General features: G+C 35.9%; 1 protein-coding gene across 2 annotated transcripts in view; it reads right to left on the bottom strand.

Annotated features, from left to right (window-relative positions):
* LPCAT1 (lysophosphatidylcholine acyltransferase 1) overlaps nucleotides 1-20,179 on the bottom strand; it is a 59,294-nt gene that overhangs the window by 19,864 nt on the left and 19,251 nt on the right. For both annotated transcript variants that reach the window (XM_069853358.1, XM_069853357.1), the window contains exons 5-9: nucleotides 19,839-19,899; nucleotides 17,346-17,404; nucleotides 12,889-12,923; nucleotides 10,346-10,400; nucleotides 8,398-8,480 (exon numbers count right to left, since the gene is read on the bottom strand). In XM_069853358.1, the coding sequence (XP_069709459.1) occupies nucleotides 8,398-8,480; nucleotides 10,346-10,400; nucleotides 12,889-12,923; nucleotides 17,346-17,404; nucleotides 19,839-19,899 (293 nt within the window). The remainder of the gene's footprint in view (nucleotides 1-8,397; nucleotides 8,481-10,345; nucleotides 10,401-12,888; nucleotides 12,924-17,345; nucleotides 17,405-19,838; nucleotides 19,900-20,179) is intronic.

Below are 20,179 nucleotides of genomic sequence, written 5' to 3'. Positions count from 1 at the left end.
ACGGTTAACATAGTAATTAATGTTGTGTAAAATCCAGATGGACTCCTCTATGCTGTGGGGATTTAAATTTAAGTTCAAATTGACTTAGAGATCAGGCATTGCAATACTTAAAACTATATGGTATACAATATATTGTTGCATTATACCGTAAGAGATCACTGGTATTATACAATACAACACCAGTTTCCCTTGGAAGAAGAAAAACGAGTGGATGAAAGGAGGCACATTACACCAAATTTCTTCAGATTAAGGCAACAGTAGGTATAGCACACAAGGGAAACACAGGAACTTGCAGGCCATCAGCACAAGCATAGGGCAACTATACAGAAAAGGGGAAGCTGGTTAATAAGTTAAAAGAAACTAAAAAAAAAAAAGGAATCAGGAGAAGCAACAAGACACTAAAAAGATTCTGAAAGGACAAAAAAATCCCACATGACTCAGCAACTGATTAAAGGTAGCAATTAGAACAAACCCTCATATTTTTTAAAAAGCCCATGTTCTCTCAAGGAAAACAAAGAAGTTGGACAAGTTAAAACATAAGTGTAAAGGTGGCAAGCCAAAGCAAGCAAAAATAACTTGTTAAAACTGAAAGCTATAAGCTTTCCACACACATCAAAAGGAAGAGAGATGACTAAGAAAGATCAGGTCATTCAACCTGGGGGGGAGGACTGACTGACTGCCATCCTAGAACCAATGCCAGATTTAAATAAAATCTTCCAACTAATGGTCCTCAAACACGTTAAAGGAGCCTAGCCAAAGAGGAATAAATAAACAGAATCCAAGTCCAACAAAACAACCAAAACCACACTTAAGATACAGAACAAATTCCAAACAAAAGCAGGGATCATCTCAGGCTCAGCCAATCCATAAGGGGAAACTACAACATGCATCTTTTTATAGCTGTATGCATCCTTTAAAGAAAAGTGTGTATTTGCGTTAGACTTACCATGCTATCAGTATGGGAAAATTCCCACTACAATCGTCTGCATGTATACCCAGTGTTAACACAAACACAAAATAGAATTGAGAAGTATAAATGCATCTGCTCTTGCTCACCTCTTACCAATTTTCCAGCCTTTGGACTTCTGAAGAAAAGCAAATTGAACTGAAACAATCTAAAGACCTTCAGAATTACAAAGATCAGAAGAGGAAGAAACAACTTCTACTCACAGTAAAGTTCAGTCACAGGACCAACCCAAAGCCACATAGAGTTCAAGGGGCTCTTAAACTCAGGAAGTAAATGACAAACTGTATATGGCTAGATGTTTAACACAAACCGACTTTGATTTCAGCTCAGAATGTTGAGGAAACTCAAGGTGGGGAACAAAGTTCACTGTTGGCGCTAACACTTGTGAATTTTAGAATAAAGATTGGCATAGTAGATTCACTGCAAAGTCTGCAAATGGTAGGATTTTCTACAGGACCTGTTAGCAAACTATTTCAACTCATGCCCAGGATAATCTTTTTCTACTTCAATCGAACTGCTAGGAAAAAATAGGATAATTTCAATCTGAGATTTGAAATGCAAATTCCAAGGGAATCCAACATACTTAATAAACTAGGAATATAACAGCTTTTCCCATGTCTTCATTTGGAAGCATTTTTTTTCCTTTTTTCTTCATACTATCTCTGCTCTTACAACCAGTTAGCCTGAGCCTGGCCTTTTTAACGTTCAGCAATTTTACAGTGCCAGATATGCATGTCTGGCTTGACATAACTTGAGACTTTCTCCCTTCCTCCCTTCTCTGAAATGCTGTCTATTTACCTTTCATGATATTACACTACACGAAATTCCAAAGTCAGCAAGTCAGTTTAAACAAACAAAACCAAACGAAAAGCCCAAAGCTTTCTTGCAAACTCAAGTCTGTCACATGCAGCAGTTGTACTTGTTATATCCTGACTTCTCACACCAAGCAGCTCAATGTCTAACACTTGTCTAGTCATAACATAAAAATAAAGTATTCATTTTCTGCATACCAATCCACTACACATACAAAATTCTGACCATAAAATGGAAAGTAACTGCCATAATATTACATAAAGTGAGAGAAAATAGCACTGGCAATATAGTGACAAACTGAATCTACACTTCAACAAAAACATTTTCAAACATTAGTTTACAGTTCTGCTTATTAATAATCTAGAAAATATCCCACATGCTGCTCAACAAAAGCCCTTTAAATTGGATATAAACTTTATAGGGTGCTGAAAAGGACAGGAAATTTAGTATTTTAGTTCACTATCACATGCTTAGGAAAGAGACTAACATGGTGGATAGTTATTCAGGCCTTTAGTAATCATGCGTATATTAACTTCCTGAATCAAAGACTATTCTGTATCACTGCAGTTTAGAACCATTGGTAGACCGATTTTTTTTTTTTTTTAACAGCTCTGATGAATATATTTTATGCATCTGGTAGTGAACACCACAATTTTGTTCGTGCTTTGAAGAGTACTTCTATTTACCTTTAGCTGATTGACCACTGAGTGCTTTCTATCTCTTCTGCTATAGGAAGTAACAAACTTGCCTTATTATGTATTTTCAGAACACTCATTTTAGTAATCTTCAAAATAACCCTCTATTTTCATTCTCTCTCTTTCTTTCTTTCCCAGGCTGAAGAGCTTTTACTTATTTAGCCTTGGAAGGCCAGGGCATATAGACCCCCTTCTCTCCTTGGACTATTCCTAGCTTGTGACAGTCTCCAAGCAAATGAAGGTCCAGTCATTGGAGTCTGGAGTTCACATCAAGACTACAGTATCTCATGATGTTTTAATTTAGACAGAAAAAGAAGATACTAACAGCTGTATTTATCCCTAGTGTTAACGTCTGATAAGATCTTGTAGACTTCTACATCACAAGTCTTTAAGAGACGAAAAATGAAGCAGGTCCTCTGCGTTGTCAGCTTTGGAAAGTATAGCTCAGTAACTCTGTTTGCCTAATTGCTACACTTGGAGCATTTGCAGAAATAAACAGACTGCACAATATAGTTCTTCTCTCCATCTTTGTGTACGGCCTGAAACCTAGACAATGGATCCTTGTTAACTCCAGCACTTCAATAATTCCACTTATATTGATCCTTATGCCTCTGATGGTATAAAAAAGACAGGAAAAAAAAAAAAGTCTTGAATATCAAAGTTGAGTGCTTAGCCCCCAACCAGTGCTTCAGCAGAATCACATATAAAACTTCAGACAGCATAGGGACAGAACACAGCAAATAGCCATGAGATAGACCAGTAAGCTACTGTAAACGCAAATCCTTAAGGCTATTCTTCAGCAACTAGCATTACTGTACCATATACAGAGATCACATTCTGATGCTGTCAAAGCCAGCAAGAAAGAAAAATCTGATTTTGACTATGTAGAAGATGACAAAAGGTGAGATGGACACAGAAGATGATCTATATTATCTATTGCCTTCACCAGCATCTGGAAAAAAGGATTCATTTCTCAGAAGCAAAAACATAATCCTCACATCAAGCTGATAAGAGTTACTGCTTTAACAGTATGATATGCTCTGACAAGGGGAACATGATCTGGCGAAGTCTTGATAGAGAAAACATAAGGAAGACACACGTTTTCAAGTTCCATGTCTAACACAGCACTTTAATCGATTTGAGCATCTATTGTAAATATAAAAATATGTCTTTAAATGTTTGTGTAAGTGGAGAAGAAAAACAAAGTCACTGGAAAAATACAAACCAGACTATGTACGTAGTGATAACACTGAGTTCTAATACTAGAAAGATAAGAAAAGTGAAAGGCTTAAATCAGGAACGCTAACAGAACTTCAGTTCTGGGGTGTTTACAGTTTAGAAAAACAGAGAGAGGCAAAGGTGTGCAGTTTCCATCAGGTTTCAGTCTAACCATCTTCCATATGCATAATTTCCAATATTTTAACTTGCATTTTTTCCCCAAACTGTATCATTTAAACTGTATTTTCCCCTAATTTGACGACAGTCTCTGCAAAAGTAATTAACAAACTAAAGCAAACCAAATATTGTTCACAAGTGTCCAACAGGTCTGTGTATAATTATCTAAACAGCTTACATCTGTAATTATGTGTGAGGTTATTCTAGACTTCCACAAAAAAACCACAGTGCAGGTATTTCACAACTAGCTGCCTGAACTACCATGGGCTTATCTGTGTACAAAATGAGCTACTGACATACTGCTATTTAATATAATAGAGCCCTAATGGACCGTAAGGTAACAAACGAGCAAATTTTGTTTGGCAAAGTACAAGAGTTTGGAGTAGAACAGTTTCTATACCCTAATCAGGACTTTGATTACTTTCCAACTATTGAATTAGGTGCCCAAGAGCTTATTCAACAGGCAAAAGGCTACAATCTCACAATGAAGAGAGATTTTTTATTTTTGTTAAAGGAAAAAAGACCCCAAACAAACCACCAAAAAAAACCTGTAAGTGTGCACCAGTAAATTAGAACTATGAAGCATAAATACAATGTAGAAAGATAAAGACAGGGAAAGTTACAACTGGTGCAGTTATAAACTCTTTTTAAAGCATAAGGGAAACATTTAAAGAGGGACATAACTTACTACTAGTGGAGGACAGCAAAATCGCCGAAAGACAAAAGAAGCTGTCATATGCAATAAATACTTTACATCAAGAAACAATTATGATGACACATCTTACAAATACAATTAAGTCCTTTTCAATGCTTTAACACTGGTAGGGATGTTTCCTTTATCACTAAGAAATTTTTATAAATAAATACTTGTGATGGTAAGGTCAGGTGATCTGCTCCTAAAAATTCTAGGAGAGCTGGGACTGAAGCCTCAAGTCTACATACTGACAATTTTACACCACCACCATATGTCCAGTAAATCATGGGTTAATACTTTGAAGATATTTAAAAAAAAAAATTAACAATGTGGGCCAGAAAGCTTGACACTAAACTAGAAAACAGATAATTTAATTTCAGCACTTACTGTTTCTTAACAGATCAAAATAATCAACATTGACTACCACCAGTGTAAGGAGATAACAGCTCACACACATGAAGACTTTATTTTAAAGAAAGAACCTGGGTAGACTTTCACCATACTTAAAAGCACAACACGTTCAGTGATTTGAAAGTGATTCTAAACACTTCCTGAGACCATGTTGTAGATGAGATAGACGGTGACTGAACACAGTAGCATAAGAACAAGGCCAGAAAGATCAAAGACAGACTCACTCAAACAACACAGGTTGTATGAAAAAATAAAACACAAAGTGTATTGATGGAGAATAAGCAGGGGGGGCATATTTTAAAATGGCAAGTTGTATTAATCTGCACATACCTTTTGTGCATAGTAAGAAAATGATACAAAGGAAGACAAGTATGGAGTAACTATTCAGTGGCTATCCTGTATGAGCAATTACAGTACTGATTACATAGATAATCCCCAAAACAGAAGAAACAGTGAGCTGAGTAGCTGTAACAAGACAGTACATGACTCTACCCCAATGCTATTGAGTAAGTATCTGTCAATGAGAAAAAAGGTTGAAGGTGATAGACATTAAAATACTGGTAATCATATAGGCAAGATTAAGAAATCCTTTTAAAAAGAAAGTTTGGATGTTTATAGAAGCTCTGAAATGACCAGCCACCAAGGATCTTGCTCATCCTCCTGATGAGAAGGACTGCAATGAAAGATATCATTACAAGTTAGCACTGCAGGAAGCAAATAGCCACAGGCATAACTGAAAGGTCTCTAAGCTTTAAATTAATTTTCTAACATGACAGTGTCCTTCAAAAAGTGGAAATGTATCACCTGGATTGTTGTGGAATTTGGTGACAGATCACTACATAAATACTGAAACACCATCAATCAAAAGATCAGCTCACATTACACTTGAATTAAAAAAAACCCTAGGTTTAGTTTTTAGAAAAAAAAAAAGGTGTCTGGGAAATGAGGTCTTGAAGAGCAGCAGGAAAGGGTGCTTGCAGAATAGTAATCCAAACTGAGTAAGTTCTAAGCCACAATGCTCACATGCATGAGATGATCATACCCAACATGATCAGGAAAAACAATCCAGTGTGTTCATACTCAAATGCATAATACAGGGAAGTAGAAAAGATGAATGAGACAAATGCTGGGTTAACAGTTCAATGCATCTTCAAAAGTATACAATCATTTTCATCCTGGATGAGAAGGAATACAATAAAGACACGTGGAGTGCTATAGCAGTTTAAAAATGGCATTTCCTTTGTTATTCGTATGGCTACATGAAGGAACCTGAGGCATAGAACACTTATGCTTGAAGTTCCTGGCTTGAAAAAGAGATGCAAAAGGCCAGGCACACTTTGGATTTCACTTTTCGGGCAAGTAAATTCATCTATCGTGCAAGAAACGAATGTCTTAAGGAAGCAATCATCTGTGGATAACAGCCTTTCCTTTGTTAAATATTAAATTTATTAAGTGAACAGGAACTATGTAGAGACTCCACCACGTGCATCTGTGGCTGCCCACAGAGTAGCCTAACAAATAAGGCTAACCCCAACATTTCCCACATAGTCAGCAAGCAGAAACATTGTAAGAATGAGACATCCTGTCACATACTTTCTTCAACACTTAACAGAAGCTGTTCACCAGACAAGATTATCATGAAGGCAAACAGATTTCAGGAGTAGCAATTCTATCTAACATTGCCCTCAGCAAGTTAATCAACTCCCCTTGAAATCAGGGGCAAAGCACAAGGTTTTGCCACAACACTGATTCTAAACTCACAAATGCATTATTATCTGGGATTGCCACCTCTACCATTGTAAGATATCCAATAGAATTAGATTCTTCCAGGAAAACATGATGGGGAGGAAGGGCAAAGCATCCTGAAGTGACGTGTCTCATCAAAACGGTGCACTAACTGAGGCAATCTTCAGGAAAATGAGAACTCTAGATGAAGCAGTAATACTACTCACTAACCAGCAACACACGGTGCAGTGCTAGCACCAAATAGCACCTGAGGTGCTAGAATTGCAACTGCTACAACTCCACAACAGACTGACAGCATCTGAGTTGGTATCTCCTGTACCAAAACGACATGAATAAACTAGGAGAGAGTGGAAAATTGCCACTAGAAGTAAACACCTGCAAGTGATCAGAAGAAAGAAAATGTCGGCTGTGTTGATGTTATTTTAACTGATCCACAGTAATCCACAGTATCCAGGCATCAGCATTCTGTTTTATTCTCATCTGCATTTTTAACTTCAGAACTCTGATACCCAAACATTTATTTTCCTATCACATCAACACAGCATCTGCAGCCCCTTCTTCATATCAAAGCAAACCACGTTTGTTATTTCTCATTCTGACACTGTTCCTTTAGACCTGCACTTTACTTCTACTAGTCCACATGCCTAATTCTCCAGGGGTAGGAGGAGGAGAAAAAAAAAAAAAGAAAAAAAAAAAGGATGAGGAAAATCACATCTCTCCTCCCACACACACATAGAAATGCTTCAATATGCAGGCTGTTGTAAATTTCTGTAGGCTTTTGGAATTTCTCCTTGTACCACACAAGCCCTGCCATCCCATCAGAGTAGATGTCAGAATGAAGGTTTCATAATACAGCCTTCAAACTTAAGTCTGAGGACAACACTCATGTAGTACCAGCTGACTGTCTTCAATTAACTACAAGAGTCTTTGAGGCCACTGCAACTCTAAGACAGGTAGATTCACATAGATCTTATTGTTCAGAAGGACATTTCTCACAACAACAACAAGAGATGGAGTATTAATCTACTGTTATACTGCAGGCCCAACATCCTTAAGGACACTCAGAGCTGGGTTCTGCTTATAAACCAGAGAAGTATTATTAGTTTCCATCTACTACTTCGGTTGAAACTGCTAACTTAGACATGGAAAAAAAGTTACACAAAGGAAATCAAGATGCCACAATTTTTTTCAAAATTAAGAGCAGAAAGATTCATAAATCCTTCAAGAGGATGATCAAAGACCTGAAGGTTCTTTATAAACACTGAAAAGAGCATCTACCAAGTAATGGAAGATTTACTGAAACGATAAAGAATGAGCAAGAGTGGTTAATTAAAAATACAACCTCAATGCTACAAACTTTGGTTACATAAACTTCTATAAAATTCAACTATGCCTTTCTCCTCAGAAGACTGAATACCCACAGCACCAGGCAGAACTGGCTTTTTATATGAAGACATGTTAAAAAAGCTCCCAAACCCACCGTTTCCTACAGTTCCTTCTGTATTTGTGACTCCTTGGCCTCTCCTTAGAGAGGAAGACGAGTGCTATATATAATGTTTCATATACACTACCGCAGACTACAAGCATCTTTGCAAGCTGACTTGATTTAATAACATTTTCTTGATTCTAAAATTAAAATCACACATTATTTTTATTCCTTATTACAACATACTTACTCTGCCATTACACGTCTGACGTTATTGGCATATAACACTGGATTTTTTCTTTCTTCTTCTGAAGGAGTATACACTGGTAGAAACTACATACAGAGAACTGAATTACAACAAGAATATTTAACATTTTAAACAATCATTATTACAGCACTATAGTGAAAAATGTATACAGTTTGTTGCTACTTACAAAATTATATTAACAAAAGGACTATAGAAAATTAAAATATGAACTTTCAAATGCTTAAGAATGTATCATACTTCTAGAAAGTCATGTAACAGTGACTGATGGAACTCAAATGGACTTTCATCTTTCTTTCGTAAGTGTGACCAGGAATTTTTAAATCCGTTAAAAGTATTAGCATTTTCTTTCATAAACTTTTCTCTTACGTCCTGTATTGTTCAGCTCTTTCCAGATAACCAAGAAAAGCACCTACTATGTGAACATTGTTCTAAAGCTTAAATATTAAAAAGCCAAATTTTTAGGACATTGGGTATTACTGTTCTCCCTGCTCATTTTGAAATCATATGACTGCTTAATGTATACCCCAAATGTTTTTATCTTCTGTTCTTGGAGGTTTTAAAAAAAGTTTCTCATTCAAATTGCACATTAGTTATTAATATTTGATTGAAGGAAAAACTCTAAATAAATTTAGATGGCAACAGAACCACAGAACAGTTGAGGTTAGAAAGAGAAAATTAAACCAGAACTGCTGGACACCTGCAATAGAAAAGGTAGCTTTCAGAATAGGATGTCCTGTATTAAGAGACCCTTCCGTTTTTGGCTATGTTTAAGTGTTCATTGAAATGTGATGTAAGCACTAAGATCACGGCCAGCCTCACTTATAAAAAAACTCAAAACATCACACGTCTGTCCAGTAACTTCTCAGAAGGAACAAGAAGAGATCACTCCAATCCCCATCCCTGCTCAGTACCAGACAATTCCTGTAGTAGTGCAGCACTATGAGACAATTTATGCACTAAGCAAACAATATTCATAATCCTATGGAAAGCTTCTGAAGTAGAACCCAAAATTTGTAATAAACTTAAGTTATATTTCATATAATCACCTATAGGTAGTTAGAGTATTTTTGAGAACTTATAGCATAAATAAGTAAACACAGAGCACAGCGATGACAAATACTGAGATTAGCACATGTTATATGTTATAATAGTAACATATATTTGTATGTAAAGATGTAATAGTTCTTCCTAATAGCTTAACCTGCCATCAGTTCCAGAGATAAACAGCTGCTTCATTATTAAAAAATGGAAGCAAAAGAATTGCAGACCATCTTATGTAACACCTCTAAAATATCAATTACTCTGCAGAATGCATAAGTGCAGCCATTTAAAAGGAAAGTTTTTAGTTGTTTTCATATTTTCACTACAATAGTATTCAGTGTTAGGATAACAGTGTTTTCCTCAAGATAAAATTAAAAATATATATATTATCTTTTTTTTTTTCCTCTTTATTTCACATTCTGAATAGTTAAGTCCAAGAGGAAAATAGCCAGAGATATTAAATAACCTCTCTGGCCTATAATAAACTACTTGGAATGACTTTTCTCAAGAAGACAGTCCTTAGTTTGTACATCAGCATTCACACACTTGGATATCTAACACACACAGTTGGATACTAACTGAAATAGCAATCAGGCCAGTAAAAGACAAAAAAATTGTTCACAAAACACTCTTTGAACAGAATTGGAAATCTACGCAATTTAAATAAGTAAGTAAAGTTTTAAGCCAAGTGGAAAACTATTTTGTTATTTTATTTTTAGTCTACATTTGCAGATACAGAAGCCAGTTTTCTAAAACATAACTATTATTTTAATCTGTTTTCACAGACTGTGTTAACATACAAAGTTTGAAAACAAACTTTCACTGCAAAATTAAGTACTATATTATGTATTCTGATACTGCTCAGAATTCACTTTATTTTCTTACTGACCTCAATTTCCACAGAGTTGTGCAACTGACACAAAGTAAGCCACAGAATTTTTAACCTAAAAGGTGAAAAAAAAACAAAAAAAAAGAGAAGGATGGAGGAAAAAATTACGTGTAGTGAAACAATAGTACATTATGCTCCAAAGTCTTTCAGTAACTTTTCTACTTCTAGGTTTGATCTTGTTCAGACAAAAACTTAAAAGAAAAGGTCTTTGAAAGTACTTCTAAACACAACATTTTATAAGGTGGAACAAAAGCAATCTACACTGAAGTTGCATCTTAAAAGAAATCCCAAATCAGGAAGACAAGCAGTAGTTGGATATATAGGTACTAATGCATACAGTAAGATACAATGTAGTATGTAAAACAAAAAATTGAGTCTGTTTCAGGAAAACAGTGTATTTAGCATAGAGTCGGCAAGATTAATTATAACCACTAAGATTTTATCATTATCTTGATTTGGAATCAAAGTTCATTATCCTTCAGAAGTCTGTTAATCAAGTGCAGTACATGTGTTTTAGTAGCCTAAGACATAAGATACTGGGAATCAACTTGACCTTAGAAAGCAGTAAGGTTCAAATCCAGGAAAGGATTTAGTAAATCTAAATTAAGGAGCAGCATGAGTAGCCACATTTTACATAGTATCTAGGTGATTACAGCAGTCAGCCATTGTGAGGGGAGGGCTGATAAAAATTTTAAGCGGATGAAGTGCAGTTCCTAGAAGCAACATCCTACTCCTTCTGCTATACACGCATCGAGGGCTGTAACATACTTTCTTTTTAACCTTCTTTCCTACTGAACTTCCACCACATTAAAGCAAAGAAAAGGAGCAAAAGAATAGTGGAACTTGTGGTTTGAGGTCCGCCACTGACAGGAAACGTAGGAATCCGATTCCTACATCTGTATCCAGGAGAATTAAAACTCCCAGTAAGTTACAAGTAAACTTTTCTCTTTGCCAGATCTCTGTAATCCTCAAAGATTAAACCTCCATTTTCAAGGCAGAGCCAATTGATCTGCTCTGAATACTGTCAAACTAGTAAAAACATTACTTCTCATAAGTGGAAGAAAGTGCATAGTTTCCATGTGACAAGTTTTTAATCCATTTCATAGGCTACATCAAAATTGGAACAAACAGAATACGCCTGGATACAGTAACATTTCCAGATTAAGTTTTAGCTAACACTAAGACAAAAGAAGAGAGACATTTGCTGAGAAAGTGTAGACTTCATCAGTCTTTAAATTATTTTCTGCTAAGACATCAGAAATACATTTCAGGTCACTCAGAAGAATTAATCCTAATTAAGCAAAGCTGTAATTTAAACTGACCCAGTGAATTTGCATAACATCACGTGCTGCCTCAGACTCTGATTCAGCTTTAATTAAATTTAACTTTACTAGCAGAGGTCAGCACTTGTGAAAAAAGGGGGTTGCATACATTGAAGGGATTTTCGAAGCAACACACCTACAATTTCCTTCCTTCTTCTTCCTCCTTATATGTGTTCTTGACTTCTCAGTTGGGACACTAAGCTGGAAGTAAGCTACTCACTTTTCTCCCAATTTTCTTCCAAATGCAATGAAAGAGGTAGAAACTCACAAAGAAAGAACAGAAATATCCGTATGCAGTAAATGCTGCAGCACCTACTTAGACAGTATCATGGATACATCAGCTCCAAATGTGATAATTTAACTGAAAACTGGACCTTTAAAAGTGACCACTGACTTTCTCAAGTCTCCAAATCTAGACGCATCCTTAACCATAGCTGGTTCCCAGTCCATTTAAAGGTGCAAAATTAACTGACAAAATTCTAAATTACTTGAATCCTTGTTAATCCCAATGGTTTCCTCATTACTACTAAAACATAGGATCTCAGCTGTGATATTCAAAACAATAGTCCCCAAGGATGAAGCTAATGGCAAGCCATTAGCTATAGAATCCAACTCCCCTTTACTTAGGGTTCAAAATTTCTTGTTTCGATCTTCATCTAAACAATTTAGCCCCAAAATGAAAACACAGCTAAATTACTTTTTTTTTAAACAAGCAAGAATTGCTTCATTTAGTATTTTACATTACATGAATTTTCTAAGGAGCCTCCAAAATAACAAAATAATCAAAATTACATTGAGGCAAGATAATGAAAACAGCATCTCCAAAATCCTCAAGTGGACTAAGCCAGTTTCAAACAACAGCCATACAGATTTTATACAGAAACACACCAAATTGACTTGCAGGCAATGAAATACGTAGAACAGAAACTAGCTGTTTTACTACAGATATGTGGCTAAAAAAAGCAATAGAAATTTGAAATAAAAACATAAAATCCATTCTGCAAACAGTCAAAATCATAGATGGCGAAGTATGCTGTTTATACCTGAATTCTTCTAACTGAATGTTATCTTAATTAGGCAATAATACATAAAAGATAATCAAATCCAAAATCAACCCCAAAGAGTAATCCAATAACCAGTAATTACTACTTCACTATATATGCCTATAAGTCATGTAAATAAAAATTAATGAAAGAAAGCAATGAAACATAAACCACTTACGCTCCTGGCCCTTGCCACGTCCATGTGATTGTATCCTACAGAAAGAAGCAGGACAGCTGCAATTGGTTATTGTACTTTCAACTTTTGTTACACTGTAGATAGTATAACTGGTGACATATGACTAAAAGGCTTTCATGGAAGCTTTCATGTCCTCTTTGCAAGTTTTCTTAGCCCCAACAGGAATCAGACTACCTTTTATGTAGCTAGGAAACACCTAGTAAGCCAGCTCTTAAATACAGAACATCTATCTATAAAACATTTACAGATCCAGGGATTCTTCAAATACTGTTAGCCTTGGAAAAGTTATTTACTATAAGCTGATGTTCCTCAATATGCATAGCCCATGTGTATTTTCCTTAAAGGTGAAAAATATGATTAATGGGACAGATCAACAGCTTGGAAAAAGGTCAATGTATCATGAAGGACTCTTAAAATCTAAATTTTTACTTCCAACTATTATTTTAAATCAAACAAAACATGGTAAAGGATTATTCTATCACTAGCAATCAACATACACTCATGAAAAGAGACTTCTCCATGTAATGATCTTGTAGAACTTTAATGTCTATAGTTTTACTGTTAAAATGCTTCTGGCAATTTTGAGGTCTCTGATAATACTGCAAGTAAGCACATTGTAGGGTTTGTTACTTCCACAAGGAACTGACCATGCAGTGTAAATAGGTGATAATTTTTCTAACGAGACACTAGATTCACCATATATAACAGCAACACAGCTGTACCTATAAAGGTACTTTGCCTGGGCAACAGATCACTCAGCAGTGAATTAAGTATTTTCACAATCTAGCCATTGTGCTGGTGAGCTGGCATGACAAACGCAAAAAAGCCATGCCTATCAAAAATGCTGTAAGAAATTCCCAAGTTAACTGTCACCATATGCATACTTTTTCTTGTAAAAAACATCAGGATGCAGCAGGACTGCTACAAATGCTATGCAGTGGAAAACAAGATTCTGGTCTGCAAAAGCCAGACTCATTTTGTAGAGGACTCCTGCCAGTATATCCAATATTTTTACAATAAAACAGCAAGCAGATGATGGGAAGTGGTATTTCCTGTACCTAGTTTAGATATCTTCTATGTTTATCACAGCTACCAGCTAATGCTCATGGACAGCATTCACTTTGATGGCATTTTGAATACACTTTCAAACTGTTATATCTAGATAATGAATCTTTTGAACTATGTGGAAGGACATCTTCACTGTAACTTCTGTTTACACAAGAACATATCAAGAATCATGCCAAGTTTCAATCAGCAGGTTGGCTGTGTTTTTACATGCTTAGTCAACTCTGACGCACCAAAGCTGCAAAAGAGATGCTGCCAAACCTATCAAATAGCACAGCTACCTGTGGAAGACACTTGGCTATAAGAATACATTTAAAATGGCTCTGTGATATTTTAAAAGGTATCTAGTCTTTCATAATTATCAGCACTCTGACAGAAAATTCAAATGAGGGAAGGAGTTGTATACATGAAAATTAATGCAAAAAAGGACCGCACAAAGGATTGCTGTAGAAGCTACGGATGGATACACTGGAGCATTTATTTTCATTAGAATATAGGTAATAACTGCCAAGCATCCAATAAGCAAAACATTACCAAACTAGATAAACAGAAGCCAATCTTGAATTTCAGATCTAAACAACATTTTAAGCCTTACAGTTTTTTTTCTCTTCATGTACCTACAGGAGCAACACACTAACATATTACTCCTAAAGAAATACTGACACAGGACTATAAGTGTCACAAACACACACACAAGCCCAGATAAGAAAGGTATTCAGAGGCCAACCCTGACTAGAAGAAGTGTCCTTCTGGGCAACTGGAAATAGGTTTATTCACTAGAAAAGAACTGAGTCATCACCTTTGCCACATGTTTCAATGCACTGCACAGCAGAAGTACTTTATCTAAGTACTAAGGGGCATGGTTTAGTGTTTGATTGGAATGGCTGGACTCGATGATCCGGTGGGTCTCTTCCAGCCTGGTTATTCTATGATTCTATGATCTATTTCTTGAATAGAGTACAAGGAAAGAAAGCATGCAAGAAGGCACACTCCTAATACATTCACTCCAGGCTCTGATCTTAAAAAGCCTCCTGAAACAGTCAGGTGCACTCAAGTCCAAGACTGTTCTCAGCTGTACTGTTGAACTTAAGGCTCTGAAGGTAGATCAGAGCAGGTAGTTCAAGCTAAAAGCAGTGGGGTAACTGCACGCAATGAATATATGGAATCCACTGGGTAAGCAAAAATCTTAAGAAATTCCTTTCTAAACCTAAAATTATAATAAGCATTAGTAAAACAAGACAACAAATATGAAGTCAGAGACAATTAAAGTTTGTTAGAAATGCTGCCTCAGTGAATAAAAAAAAAAGCGTTCTCTCCCTACTCTCTTGTTCTTACTTGCTACCTAACTAACTGCATCCTAACAAAAAACCACCTCACCTTCACAGATCATATCATACTCCTCTCTCCTCTCCTCATTCTAACTCTGCTGCAAAAGCTAATCTGAAAATCAAATACTAATAGCAATTATTTACCCCCACTCCTTAATGCTTAGCAGCAATATACTGCTAAGACATAATATACTGCTAGACATTAAATGATTCACTAAGGCACTGAAAACTGAGTGTTTTCCAGCAATCAAAAATAGTAGGAAAAAGTAAGTTCCATACACAGATTCAGGCCAACTCTGATGGATTTTTATGTAATTATTCACAGTTTCTTTCACAACATTTTGCAGTAAAAAAAAATGTAAATTTTCATTAAAATTTATGTTATTTGACTTCAAAGTAAAAAACTCACAATTTTTGTTAGAGTATTAAAAACATTCAGTGTTAGTTTGTGAACATTGCCTATTATGTACTACAGGCAGTAAGGACATTTCAGTATGAAAATAGATTGTTTTAAGATACTTGCAAATTAACATTTAATAGCTTTATATTGCAGTAACTAAGTTTAATATTAACTGAAAGTATCGCGGTATATTATGATAAGGCACGTGCATACTTGCAATTTAAGCTGGCAGTGTAGTAAAAGTTTAAAAATAGTTTTGGAAAAGAATCTGTCTTCTGTAATAAAGCAATTACATAATGAGAAGTCCCACAAAACCAACCACAATGCACTTAATGCTGCCTGAGCATAACAAGCTGCTATACTTCTCACAGCATCTACAAAAATAATTTTGGGGTTTGTTCCTGCAAGATAGTTGAGTGCCATCACGCTTTCTCATTCAAGAGCAAGTGGTGGTTTATGTATGTATGAATAAACTTTGCTTAGGTTCTTTTCGTTTTTTTTCCCCATCAAACATATGTTTTATATCAACCTTTAAATTGTTGGAAAGCATAATGGATGTAAACACTTCTAAAACTTAAGCACTTAGGCACCAAGAGAAAAAGAAATCCTTCCTCAGGTCAAGGGGTTGCCAATGGACTAGTCAGAGTGATGACATGAGGTCTTCTGATGTAACATGCATCAGCAAAGAGATAAGGTATGCCTTATTTTACTTCTGATGCTCCTCCCACCCACCCCTAAATAACTTCTTACTTTAGAAGTGGACAGATTGGACCCGAATATAGCCCCAGAGGGCCCCAAAAGAAAATTCAGGTAGGAAAGCTAGCGAAGTTCACTAGGAAGCATCTTCTCATTAAGCAAGGAATGCAGACAGATGGGATTCTGGCTACCGTAAGACAGCAAAGTATCTACATAAGGTAAACCGAATAAAAATATAATAAAAAAATTCCCCCTCCCTTGCTTTCCTGTAGGCTTAACCTTGAAGTAGATGAAGTGAGTGCTGTCTTAATTCTTTTGTCTATATATTTACAAGCATTTGTAGAAATTGTTTAATTTTGATATTGTAAATAAACACTCTAATTTGCATTTTACCTGTTTCATATTGAAGGTCTACTCCAAATTAGCTAGTGTCTAGCATTCCTTAGCCAAGTGCACAATAAAACATGGACAAGACACCTTACAAAGGTACCAAGGTCCTCAACACATTATTCTATTATCATTTAGCTAGTTGCATTAATTTGTGACTAACACCCATGTAGGCAGGAGGTGCAGAAATATCTTCCAGCAATAAATTATCATAAGAAAACTCTCCAGGACATACTGCAATAACAGGAAGCACACGGGAACGCAAACCCTAGACAGAATTGACTTCTGTCTAGTCATCTGTACAGCACTTCTTGTAACAACCTAAATAACGTTCAGAGCACTATTCTAAAGGAGTAGCCTAATAAAAGCAGAAACATTTAAACTGCCTGAGTTAAGACTATTTATATTGCTACAGGCTTCAGGAATACATACTCATCCAACACGCATTTATTAAAGCATTCCAAATTTCTAAACCCAATTATCTAACCTAAAAGATTACAGGAGTACCAATTTATTTCGAGGAAACACCCCATATTTCCAACTGCACTGTAAGCTGAACTTACCAGTTTGTTTGGATAACGCAGAACCACTGGCTGTACAGGAACTCCAGGAATAAACGCTCCTAGAAGGCACACATGACAATTACTTTATACTGCACTTTGGTACAGAAGAAATTTATTGCAGCAAATCAATAAACGATACAATTAATGGGCTAGTATGCATAGGAATAAGTTGACAGTGAAAAAATAAGATCTGAAAGTAGCCTCAAAAGTAATCTAAAAAGCAAGCCCTGGAGAATGACAATGTATACCCACCTTTGCAGCAGATAAATAAAGAACACTTGCTTGCATTCTCTAAACTATCCTCTACCATTTACAGAAAGTGTCATATACACAAATGAATGCCACGTACTAAATTCAGCCTGATAAATGATTAAAACTATGCATACGTGCAAGACAGTTAAGTCAATATATTCATTGTGATCAGCAGTATTTTTGGTGCAGAATCTAAGCTTTCTTACATAAAATAAGCTATTTTTAGCTGAGTGACAATTTGTAGGAAATTTATAATCCCTGAAACAACAGAATTAATGTAACATATTTTGTAGCTATGGAAAGTCTAACAGTACTGAACTAGAGCTATTGTACAAAAGTATTGCTTCATTTCATATGAAAATTACAGTTCTGATAAATGAGTAGCACAAGATCTGTGTCATTTGCTAATAATTTTCTGAGTTTGTAGCACAGAGACTGGATAAGACTTATAACTACCTTGCTCAAGATTTCTTTAAACATCTTTTTCTCGCAAAACAAAAAGAAAGCTTAACTTAAATGAAGTTATCTATAGCAGTTTCCTAAGTTCTGCCTAATATTTTGATTAAAATTAAGAACCAAGCAACAGAATTATACTGTATTCTTAAAATTACATTTCCTTTATAGAATAACTGCCCAGATATAAAAGTAGCATTTGTTAGTGGTGTATAAACATCTCTAAGCGAAGATTGTCTGAATAGGATCCAGCAGAGACTTGGGTTTTGGCACAGTGGTACTTGCAGTCTCCAAGAACAACAGCCTAAGCAACTTTTGGAAGAATCCAAAGATGACAATATATGAGTAGTAGAGGACAACACTATTTAAACAAAACTAGACTAGCTTCCCCTGTACAACTAGCTTGTACAAACACAAACCCAAAAAAACGTGTAGTAAGGCCACACAAGCAGAATGAGGAAAAGCGTCCTGAAACCAGTTACTTGAATAGAGACCTAAAGCAATTTGATATAAATGAGGAATCTGGAGGCAAAGGATTTCTGGGAGGCTGGATGGATACAGAAGCAGGTTCCAGCAGGAAAAGTGAGATAGTCAAGAGGTAGACAGCAGTATGTACTAGATCAGAGGAGAAGACAGAGTGGGGATTTGAGGAAGAAAGTATATGGTGCCTGGAATGTCTATGTCACTGAGGGAGGGCAGGAAATTAGGGCTCTAATGGAGGATTCAGGCTGGTTTTCAAAGCACGGCCAGGATTCAGGTGGAGAGAGAGGGAGAGTAAAGAATGAAGGAAGTGATGTTCTCCTAACCACCACGAAACTAAAAAGGTAAGAGCTAAGAGGGCAGGAAGAAAAGATTTTTGAATATTTGCTAAGGAGACAATATTGAGATTCCTTCAGTCAAATTAAGCACTGCAAGGAATCGCAATGCTGACTCATTGCATGATATTCTAATAGCAATATGTAAGTTGTAAGCAACACAAAATAAGACACACAGTAAGATCAGAACACAATGAACTAGGCAGAAATCGAAGAATCAAAAAACCCCATTCACAACTGCATCACTCACTGCAGCCTCCTCACTCACCATCTCCTTATCTATATCATAAAGTTAATTTTACATTAAACATTGTTGGTTCACTGCAGTGTTGGCATTTCTCCCTACTGTAACTGCAGTTTACAGCTACAGCTCTGTTCACTGTTATGCCCTCTACTGATTTGATAAGCCAAAAAGGTGACACTAACTGAAGAGAGCTTAGAAAGTGGATAAATTAAAAGAATATTGTAAAAAATGCCAGTCTCTGTAACAGTGCTATACTGGCAAGATTCTTGTGCCATCTTCACCAGAATGCAGCTCAGGAGTTTGAGAGGAATTAATCACATACCACACAGCAACAAATGCTGCAGCAGCCGGAAATAGATTCACATTGATACAGTAAGCTTTACAGTGTATCTAAATGCTGCATGACAGATCCAAAATTGGAAAAGGAGGAGGCAAGAAATAAAAAAAGACTACCAAAAGCAAAAACCCAGTAAGAAAAATTAGTCCTCTAGCTCATATGTACCTCAGAAGTCAAGAAAAAAAACCCCTGAATTATCTAAATTGTTTTGCTCAACAGTAGAACTAAAATCTTTTTGTAGCATAAGAAAATTTCTATTCTAATTCCACCCTACTGCAAATTTTTTTACTCAACCTCTGCAACAGCAAGGAAATTGCAATGCAAATGGTATTTCAGAAAATGAAGATACAAGAACATTCTGTAGAGAACAGAGAAATGAGCATCATACCTACCAGGCTTGAATGTAATTAGACAGGATCGGTTTGTGCAAGTGCCTTCTGGGAATATCATTATCTTGAAGTAAAAAAAGAGTTGTCTTTTAAGAAATATTTCAACGTGGATTCATTTAAAAACACATTTTCAAAGCTAACATTAACTGACTACAGTAAAGAAAGCTTTAAAGGAAAAACAGTTCAGTTAGATTAAAAAGTAGTGCTCAATAAGGAAGTGAAATTCTATCTTAATAGTCAAAATATTTTTCTTTCTGTGAATTCGCCTCTTTCTTGACCTGCGATAATAATTCTGTTTGACTGGAACACTGACAGTAACCAGAAACACTTGTAAGTATAACAGA

This window comes from Phaenicophaeus curvirostris, chromosome 3 (genome assembly GCF_032191515.1).
Source record: "Phaenicophaeus curvirostris isolate KB17595 chromosome 3, BPBGC_Pcur_1.0, whole genome shotgun sequence".
Taxonomy (NCBI): domain Eukaryota; kingdom Metazoa; phylum Chordata; class Aves; order Cuculiformes; family Cuculidae; genus Phaenicophaeus; species Phaenicophaeus curvirostris.
This window is presented reverse-complemented; position numbering and strand designations above follow the sequence as displayed.